This window comes from Cucurbita pepo, chromosome 11 (genome assembly GCF_057944985.1).
Source record: "Cucurbita pepo subsp. pepo isolate OVF chromosome 11, ASM5794498v1, whole genome shotgun sequence".
NCBI lineage: Eukaryota > Viridiplantae > Streptophyta > Magnoliopsida > Cucurbitales > Cucurbitaceae > Cucurbita > Cucurbita pepo.
Window position 1 is genome coordinate 14,914,344 of NC_141808.1, and position 10,539 is coordinate 14,924,882.

At 40.2% G+C, this 10,539-nt stretch overlaps 2 protein-coding genes across 3 annotated transcripts; both read left to right on the forward strand.

The window, feature by feature from the left end:
- Positions 1-268: 268 nt before the first annotated feature.
- On the forward strand, positions 269-3,137 carry UMAMIT25 (nodulin MtN21 /EamA-like transporter family protein). Of its 2 annotated transcripts, XM_023689521.2 has the most exons (7): positions 269-506; positions 615-677; positions 760-876; positions 1,912-2,167; positions 2,236-2,394; positions 2,470-2,621; positions 2,810-3,137. In XM_023689521.2, exons 1-7 carry the CDS (start codon positions 331-333, stop codon positions 2,952-2,954), a joined length of 1,068 nt encoding a protein of 355 aa, XP_023545289.1. In that variant the 5' UTR covers positions 269-330; the 3' UTR covers positions 2,955-3,137. The 2 variants fall into 2 exon arrangements, with proteins under 2 accessions (XP_023545289.1, XP_023545290.1); XM_023689522.2 differs by lacking the exon at positions 760-876.
- Positions 3,138-8,386: 5,249 nt separating this feature from the next.
- Positions 8,387-10,321, forward strand: LOC111804776 (uncharacterized). Its single transcript, XM_023689570.2, has 3 exons — positions 8,387-8,615; positions 8,869-9,037; positions 9,959-10,321. The coding sequence occupies exons 1-3, from the start codon at positions 8,556-8,558 to the stop codon at positions 10,153-10,155; spliced, it is 426 nt and encodes a 141-aa protein (XP_023545338.1). The 5' UTR covers positions 8,387-8,555; the 3' UTR covers positions 10,156-10,321.
- The last annotated feature ends 218 nt before the right edge of the window (positions 10,322-10,539 follow it).

The following is a 10,539-nucleotide window of genomic DNA, read 5'->3' on the forward strand; positions in this document are numbered from 1 at the left end:
TGTACCAACAAGTACGCTGGATTCCAAAGGGAATGCATTGTGAGATTCCACATCAATTGAAGAGAGAAATGAATTACAAACTATATGTACGTTGAACATTGTTATTCAGTGAAACTATCACAATAATATAACTACTCGTGTTTCATACAAATTTAAAATATCTTAACCAATTGAACTATGATCAAGTTGACAAGACGCCCAACTTTTCTCACGTGTGTATGTATGTATATATATATATATAGTTCTTCTCATATCTCTCTCTCATGGATGGATTCATTCTATGAATAAACCTCTGTATCTCTCTCTCTCTAAGAAAGAAGAAGAAGAATCATGGAGGGAGATATCACAGCAATCATGGGGATGGTTATATTGCAAGTTTGCTACGCTGGTTTAAGCATTACCTCAAAGCTAGCCATGCAATCAGGAATGAACCCTCTTGTTCTTCTCACTTACAGGCAATTTTTTGGCACTTTGGCCATTGCTCCCTTTGCTTTCTTTACTGAAAGGTACTCAAAATGAATGAAAAGATCATCAATTTCTGGGTTTGAAAAGATGATCAAGAACAATGAATGAATCTTTCTTGGTTCTTGTTCTATGTTTTGTTTCTTTGGCAGGAAAACAAGGCCAAAGATCACTTTCCCTGTTCTTGTTCAAATCTTTATCTGTTCTTTATCTGGGTGAGTCAAATGGGTTGTGATCAAGTTTTTAAATTTTGTAACTTTTTTAGAATTGAAAGGAATTCTATGAATGTTTGTGCAGAGCCACAGCGAACCAGATATTCTTCTTTGTTGGGTTGAAATGCACAAACCCAACCGTTTCAAGTGCTATGGCTAATGTTCTTCCTGCTGCTACTTTTATTCTTGCTGTTGTTTTCAGGTTAGATTTTCAAAGCTGCCATATGTCTGCTTTGGCTTGTTACGTATTGATGTTAGCCTCATGGTTTTAAAATGTGTCTACTATGGAGAGGTATTGTGAGATCTCATATTGGTTGGAGAGGGGAACAAAGGTGTGGAAACTAATCTCTCTGGTAGATGCTGTTTAAAATTGTGAAGCTGACGGGTATATGTAAGGAGCTAAAGTGGACAATCTCTGCTAGTGGTGGGTTTGAGGTATTAGAAATGGTTTTAGAGCTAGACACTGGGCGGTGTGCCAGCGAGGATGTTGGGCCCTCAAGGGGGGTGGAGAGGGGAACGAAACATTCCTTATAAGCATGTGGAAACTTTTACCTGGTAGATGCGTTTTAAAACCGTGAGGCTGATGGCGATACATAATGGGCCAAAGCGAACAATTAGCGGTGGGCTTGAGTTGTTACAAATGGTATCAGAGCCAGACATTGGGCGGTGTGCGAACGAGGACGTTGGGCCCTCAAGTGGGCTGGATTATGAGATCCCATGTCAGTTGGAGAGGAGAACGAAATATTCTTTAGAAGTATGTGGAAACTTTTCCCTAGTAGACGCGTTTTAAAACCGTGAGGCTGACGACGATACGTAACGGGCTAAAATGGACAATATCGGCTAGTAGTGGGGTTTGGCTGTTACAAACGGTATCGGAGTCAGATATTGAGCGGTGTGCCACAAAGACGTTGGGCCTTCAAGGGGGGTGGATTGTGAGATCCCACATCGGTTGGAGAGGGGAACGAAACATTCCTTATAAGCGTGTGGAAACCTCTCTCTAGTAGATACGTTTTAAAACCGTGAGGCTAACGATGATACGTAACGGGCCAAAACGGACAATATCTACTAGCAGTAGACTCAGGCTGTTACATCTATCGAAAGGCCACGAGTGTTCTTCTAGGTTTTTAAGTTTACTTATCAATATATATAAATTTGTTTACGTTAATCTATCCGCTTAAGCTTTCAATTTAGCGGTAGCGTTAAGAGTAAACTTAAGGGCATGCCATTATTTTGGCAGACAAGAGAGTGTGAGAATCAAGACCAAGCCTGGTCTTGCAAAGGTGATGGGAACAATTGTGTGTATATGTGGAGCAATGCTGCTATCTTTCTACCATGGACACACCATTGGCTTAGGTGAATCAAAAATTCACTGGCCTTATGTCGAGAGGATCATGAGCAAAACAAACCCGACGAACCGTCAAGAAAACCGAACCCTCGGCTCGGTTTTGTTGCTTTGCAGCTCGTTCTCTTGGGCGTTATGGTTCGTCATTCAAGTAAGTAGCCATGACTCCTAATTTGGTCTATTTTTCAAGCCAAAGACAGCTGAAACCATTCTTTGTAGGCAAGATTGAGTGTCAAGTTCAAAGCTCCTTATACAAGTACAACGTTGTTGTGCTTCATGGCCTTTTTCCAATGTGGACTCATAGCTGTAATTTCCGAGCACAACGTCGCTTCTTGGTCATTGAAAAGTCCGATCCGACTCATCTCGGCCCTTTACACGGTACGTAACGTACTTAATAATCGCTCGATGCACGGTGTCGATATGTCGGTATGAAACTAATGGAAGTTTTCACAGGGAATTGTGTGTTCGGGATTGACATTTAGCATCACTTCTTGGATTATACAAAGGAAAGGGCCTCTCTATGTCTCAATTTTCACCCCATTGTTGCTTATCATTGTGGCCATCTTTAGCTGGGCTCTCCTCCACGAACAACTCTACGTTGGAACGTGCGTATCCATGCCACTCTCGTATATTCAAACTTCTGACACCTTTTCTATTTCGTATAGAACTGTTATAATCGTTATCAAATACTCCACGTACTCTCGTATATTCAAATTTATAAGATATTTTCTATTTCGTATAGAACTGTTTACTTATCGGGTTTTGTGCGTTCGTGATCGTTCGTTTTTAACAGTGTTCTTGGCTCGATTTTGATAATCATTGGGCTATATGGAGTGCTATGGGGAAAGTCCAAAGAGATGAAAGTAGAAGAGGAAGACAAGGTGGAAAAGGCAACAAATGGGAGTCAAAAAGATGACGTGGAATTGCAAATGAAATGATTTGGAAGATTTTTTTTTTTTTTTTTTTTTTTTTTTTTTTTTTTTGAATTTTAAGTTTGTGTATAAGTTTCTCTTTTGCAAATTTAATTCTTATGTACAATACGTTCTCGAAGAATTTATATGGAATTTACGAATATGATAGAGCGTAGTCGAGTGAATAAGACGTTTATTATCATTCTGAAATCGATTGCTTGATTTCTTAAATGGGTTAGACTCGAAAACAACATGTGATAAGTAAAATAGTTTACTGAAGAACCGTTGTTGATCGGTTTGGATCCATTGGTATTAGAGCATTATTCCAGACAGAAAAAGGTCATTCGAGTAGCATACATGATTTCATTATTGGTATAAAATGTGCATTTGTAATCGCCCATGTCCGCTGTTGGTAGATATTGTCCGTTTTGGCTCGTTACGTATCGTCGTCAGCTTTATGATTTTAAAACGCGTCTGCTAGAGAAAAGTTTCCACACCCTTATAAGAAATACTTCGTTCCCCTCTCCAATCAACGTGAGATCACATAATTCATCTCTTTTGGGGGTCCAACGTCCTCGCTGAAACCGACTTGTGTATTGTGAAATTCCAGATAGGTTGAAGAGGGGAACGAAACAATCCTAGTAAAGGTGGAAATCGCTACCTTGTCACTCAATTACATCTCAAACCTTAACATAGCAACGGTTCGTGGTTCATGCATATCTATGCTTCGGTCGGATTGAATTGATGTTTCCTCAAGAGTATATTTAACTTTTTTTTGGAAGCCCTAATTTTTGGAGAAAATATTTTTCAAATTACTTATAAAACAGTGATTTATAAATTAAACCCTATGATCACCTTGCTCCCTCGGCGTAATCCTTAGCGCCGCAACTCTTCTCATCTGTAATGGCCAATTTCCAGTCACCACTGTTTCTTTGATTCCTTCTTTGATTTGAATTCCTATTTTATGCATTGTTTAATCCAACAAGTTTCGTTTTGGGTATGATCATTGTGTTAATCATTACCATATGGCTGGTGGGGTTGCCCCGATTTTTGTCCATTCCACGACTTCTAGCTAGATTTAAACCACATGTTTTCGATTAACATCTCTGTTTGTTTTATTGAATCGTTGAATTTTGTTCGTTCATTTTTCTTACGACTTGTGATAGTTATCATTTCCGATTTTTGTTGTTTTTACTCGGATCTTCTGTGTGAACTCTGAATGTTTCTATCATTTGTTCATTACATTGATAATAGATTGCGCTTGGTTTGTGATTATCCTTTTTTTTCAAATGTCATTACTTATCATTTGTAAAATTTCACTTTACTTAGAAAATTTGGGCTTAGCTTAGCTGGTCTCCTTTACATGGTGTGGAGTAGTGTTCTTCTATAGTTTGATAAGCTATAATGAGAGGATTCCATGATTATCAATACACTTGTTTCAATTGCAATGGTGTGTGTATATGCATGTATTTTCTGTAATTGGGTGCTGGGTCACATTGGGTATTTTTGAGGAGGCCTCACCCAACCCGAAGAGACAATAACTATGAGATCCCATGTTGGTTGAGGAGGAGAACGAAACATTTTTATAAGGTTGTGGAAACCTCTCCTTAGCAGATACGTTTTAAAAGAGGGGAAACCCGAAAGGGAAAACCCAAAGAAACAATATCTACTAGAGGTGGGCTTAGGTTGTTACAAAATGGTATTAGAGCCAACATTGGGCGATGTGTCAGTGAAGATGTTGGGCCCTAAAGGGGGTGGGCACCGGACTGTGGTATTAGAGCCAAACACTAGGTGGTGTGTCAGCGAGGATGCTGGGCCCCGAAGGGGGGTTGGTTGTGAGATCCCATAGAGCGGTGGTATTAGAGCCAAACACCGGGCGGTGTGTCAGCGAGGACGCTGGGCCCTGAAGGGAGGTTGGTTGTGAGATCCCAAGGGTGGTGGTATTAGAGCCAAATACCGGGCGGTGTGTCAGCGAGGACGCTTGCCTTGAAGGGGGGTTGGTTGTGAGGTCCCCTAGGACGATGGTATTAGAGCCAAACAATGGGCTGTGTGCTAGTGAGAATTGTGGGCCTTGAAGGGGGTAGACACCGGGCGGTGTGTAAGCGAGGACGTTTGGCCCCGAAGGGGGGTTGATTGTGAGATCCCCCATAGGGCGGTGGTAATAGACCCAACACTTGGCTGTGTGCTAGTGAGGATTGTGGGTCCTGAAGGGGGTGGACATCGGACGGTGTGTCAGTGGGGATGCTAGGCACCAAATGGGGTTGATTGTGAGATCCCATATCGATTGGAGAAGGGAATGAATGCAGTGAGATCCCACCTCGGTTGAGGAGAAGAACGAAATATTCTTTGTAAGAGTGTGGAAATCTCTCCATAGTTGACTACGTCTTAAAAACCTTGAAAGGAAAAACTCAAAAAAGACAATATTTTCTCGCGGTCGCTTGGGCTGTTACAATAAAGTTATCAAGTTCTTAATCTTATGGTTTGAACCAGTTTCAAATTTCTTGTAAAAAGATGCATCTTTTGGGGACATGTAATGGTTTCTAAATGACCTTCTTTGCTATTTATGCTATTGCTATTGGTGTGGTTATGGACGGTCTTGTGCTGATTACTTTACCATCGTCAGCACACAACAAGAACATAAGCTACATTCTTGCCGTCCTGTCTTTCAAGCTTTCCTTCAGTTTTTTGAGGAAAAGCTATCCATGTTATGGCAGATTTCTGAATGATTCATTGCTAGTTTTTAATTATCTGGCTCTTGGATTGTGCTTATGGACGGTCTTGTGCCGATTAATTTACTGCTATCGGTACATAACAAAAGCCTAAGCTACACTCTCGCCATGGTGTCTTTCAAGTTCCCCTCTATCAAGTGAGGTTAAACTATCTGCTATGGCGTATATCTTTCATCACACATCACAAGCCTATTGATAATTTTGTGGTTGTCAGTCGCATATTGCATATCATTTTACCATGATCATCACACAACAGAAACATAAGCTATGTCTTTTAAGGTTTTTCATGATATGGCAGATATCAGAATCACATAACTCTTGCTTGTTTCAATTTATGATCAACTGGTTCTGTTCATAACAGACCCATTAGTATTCATTGCCTGTATTAGACTCTTCCATCTTGTCGTTTGTGAGATGGGAACGAGTGCAACAAAGATGTTGGGCCTCGAAGGGGTGTGGATTGTGAAATCCCACATCGATTAGAGTGGAACTAGTGCTAGCGAGGATGCTGGGCCCTAAAGGGGTGGATTGTGAGATCCCACGTTGGTTGGAGAGGGAAATGAAACATTTTTTACAAAGGTGTGGAAACCTCTCCCTAGTAGACGTGTTTCAAAAACCTTGTGGGAAAACCCGAAAACCCGAAAGGAAAAATTCGAAGAGAACAATGTGTTAGAGAAAACTCAAATAGAACAATGGTTGTTAGCGGTGAGCTTGGACGGTTACATTTTTCCAAGTTGTTTGAAATCGACGTGCTTATGGACGGTCTTGTGCTGATTTGATTATTAAGCCATCAGCACATAACAAAAACCTAAGCTATATGGTTGCTGCTCTGTATCTTTAGTTTTTCCTAGAGTTTATATTTGGAGAAACTTTCTACACTGTGGCTTACATGTACACTCAACTCGCAAACAAGCTGCATAAATGAATGTAGTTTTTGGCTAGATCACTGATGAGATCGGTCTTCATTCTTCACGTATTGTGCTAGTTCTGAGATAAAGACTGCTGCTGTTGTCTATCAGGGGGATGATGGGGTGTTTACTTTTGCATGGTTTTTGTTACATTACTATTAGATAAACGACCTGGGCAAGGCTAGAAAGAGTTTCTTTTTAAAATTTGTGAAGAGATTGGTGAGTGGACTAAAGTGTTCGGATTGCTATCTATCCTTCCGGTTTACCTTCATACTTTTATTGCTTCACAACTTCATCATGGTCATGGATGAATCCCCTAGGTTCGGGTATAAATAGTGGAAATTACCCCATGAAGGCTTGCTTTTGCTGCTAACCGATAGCAACAACCATTTCATTAGTATGCGTGTTTTTTTATATTTTATTTTCCAGAGAATGAGGTGAACACTTGTTTGGTTGGGAAAATCTTTGGGATCAATTTGATTTTGGCTTCATGCAGGCGAGTTGCAGCCTACAATTCGAACTGAGGACGAGTTTTTGGAGTTGGCTCACCCTCATGGAATCATGACCCTTTGTCCCGACCATTGTAGCACGTGTGTCGCTCAGGGCATAATGGGGTTTTTGGAATTAGCTCACCCTCATGGGATCACAACCCTTTGCCCGGCCATTGTAGCACGTGTGTCGCCCAGGGCATAAGGGAGTTTTTGGAATTAGCTTACCCTCACGGGATCATGACCCTTTGTCCTAACCATTGTAGCACGTGTGTCGCCCAGGGCATAAGGGGGTTTTTGGAATTAGCTCACCCTCACGGGATCACTACCTTTGTCCCGGCCATTGTAGCACGTGTGTCGCCCAGGGCATAAGGGGGCATGATGGCTTGATGTCATCCTCACCTTCCTTAGACTTATCACCCGCCGTCTGCTTAGGGTTCCAACCTCAATGGTTGACAACGAAATTTTGGGTTGGTTATTGAGTGGGGGTGTTGGTTATTCTTTTTCTTTTTTTAAATATTTAAAAAAAAATTACTTATTCACATGTTAGGTTAATAACTAAATTCTCGTGATTTCAAATATCAAATATTCAAATATCAAATATTCATAAGTGACACTATATCATATTAATATTTGTCACAAATGTCAAACATTCTCAATATTTGTAATAATCTTAAAAGTTAAGATAGGGTTCACCCTAGAACGCAAAAGAAAACTCGATGGTGTCGCAAATTGTTTGGAACTGGGGCATTCCCCACAACAATGTCGAGAATGCAAAAGAAAATTCAACGGTGTTGCAAATTTGGTTTCCAACCATTGAACTGGGGTATTCCCCACAACAATGCCGAGAACGCAAAAGAAAACTTGACGGTGTCGCAAATTTGGTTCCCAACCATTGAATTGGGGCATTCCCCACAACAATGTCGAGAACGCAAAAGAAAACTCGACAGTGTCGCACATTCGGTTCCCAACCATTGAACTGGGCATTTTCCACAACAATGTTGAGAAATATTTTTCGCATGCGTGTGAAAAAACCACACCCGTAGAGCAGCTTTTTAGAACTGCTCTAGAACGCAAAACAAAATGCGCAATTGAATTAGGACATTGTCGCAAAATCGGTGAACAACAATCGAATTAAATGTTAACTCATAATATATCTTTTTAAAATTTTTAATTGAAAAATAAAATTAATTTTTTATTAAAAAAAAAATCACATTTCGCTCTAAATTAAATTAATTTAAAGAAACTTAAATAAATGAGAAATTATGTATTATCAAAATTTTAAAAGGTTGATTTATAAAAATTAGTTTAATTATTAATTTAATGTTTTAAATAGGCCTCTCTTCCATCCAGTCTCAAGAGCTCCCGAAACTCCCCCCACTGGCTTATGATCGGCGATCGTTGAAACTGGATTTTGCGCCTTTGAATCTACACTGACAATCGCTTTCATTCCATTTCTTTCATAGGACTTCAGAAATTTCAACCCGGAAAGATCTGAAGAGGATGGCAGCAATTTACAGCCTCTACATCATCAACAAATCTGGTGGCTTAATCTTCTACAAGGTAATCAACAAATGGAAACTACTTATTAATGCAATTAGAAACTAGATTCTGCTAATTCCCATTCTGATTGGGAGTTTTGATGCTTAATTTGGTATCCGAAACGAAAAACAAATACGAACCCCAAATCATGATTCCAGTTTGTTTATCAGATTTTCAATCGACCTTTCTTTTACTTATGAATTATAAACCGGTTAGGGGTGGAATTCTTTTAATCTTCGGATTGAATCTCTTATTGGCTTGTTTGAAAATTTAGGATTATGGATCTGCTGGACGAATGGACACAAACGATAGTTTGAGAGTGGCGAGTTTATGGCATTCGATGCATGCCATTTCCCAGCAGCTTTCGCCTATTTCTGGTTGTTCGGGTACTGAACTCCTTGAAGCCGACACATTCGATCTCCATTGCTTCCAGTCACTTACTGGTACATTTTTTCTTCCACTACTTTGTTTAATTTGTGCTTTAAACGCATGGATTCTGTCTCAAACTATTTTCCGAAGACACGCAATCAAATTACTAATGTGAATGCACAATTGAAGTTCTAGGAACCTTATTGATATTTTGTGAGATCCTATATCGGTTGGAGAGAGGAACGAAACACTCCTTATAATGGTGTGGAAACCTCTCCCTAGCAGACACATTCTTCAAAGCCTTGAGAGGAAGCCCGAAAAGGAAAATCCAAAGAGGACAATATCTGCTAGCGGTGGGCTTGAACGGATACAAATGATATCAGAGTCATACACCGGGTAATGTGCCAGCAAGGATGCTGGCCCCCAAGAAGGTGGATTGTGAGATCCTACATCAGTAGGCCAAGAAGGTGGATTGTGAGATCCTACATCGGTTAGAGAGGGAATGAAGCATTCCTTATAAGGGTGTGGAAACCTCTCTCTAGCAGACATGTTTTAAAACCTTGAGGGGAAGCCCGAAAGGGAAAGTCCATAGAAGACAATATCTGCTAGCAGTAGGTTTGAGCTGTTTAAATGGTATCAGAGCCATACACCAAACGATGTGCCAGCGAGAACATTTGCCCCTAGAAGGGGGTGGATTGTGAGATCCTACATCAGTTGGAGAGGGGAACGAAACATTTCTTATAAAGTTGTGGAAACCTCTCCCTAATAGACGTGTTTTAAAACCCTGAGGGGAAGCCGTAAAGGGAAAACTTAAAAAGGACAATATCTGCTAGCAGTGGGCTTGGGCTGTTACATCTTTCTTGTCTTGAGTTCAACAATATATGGGATTTCGAACACAACCGTTGTTGAGATTATAATGCCTTAACTTTCATGTTATATTCATTTTCTAGTTCTTAGTTATGAAGCTGAATCATGGATGAACTTGGCTGTTATAGGAACAAAGTTTTTTGTTGTGTGTGAGCCTGGGACACTGCACATGGAGGGTCTTCTGAAGTACATTTATGAGTTATACACAGATTATGTCTTGAAGAATCCATTCTATGAGATGGAGATGCCTATTCGGTGTGAGCTCTTTGATATCAACCTAGTGCAGGCGGTGCAAAAGGATCGTGTTGCTTTGCTTGGTCGATGAGCTTTCGATATCCTTCATTTTGCCAGTATTAACCATCCACAATTCAAGAAAGAAAGGCTCATGATATTGTTGTCCAAATACTTGATAATTTGCCTGCTAAATGTACTCCATGAATAGTGACTCGTTTGATATTTGGTGGAAATAGAATGGTCCTTTTCTGTGTTCACTGGATAATCATGGTTAATTTTATATCCAATTTTCCGAATGATTAACGTTTGATCAGTTTAGAATGCATCCATTTCATGATTTTCATCACTGAATGCATCTGTAGTTGGGACATGTTTTCATCTGCCTGACCTGACTGCAACCAATTGTGCAGGCTTGAAGTTGCACTATGAACTGATAGGTATTGGAAGCATTTCTCAGAACTTGGCCATTTGCTAT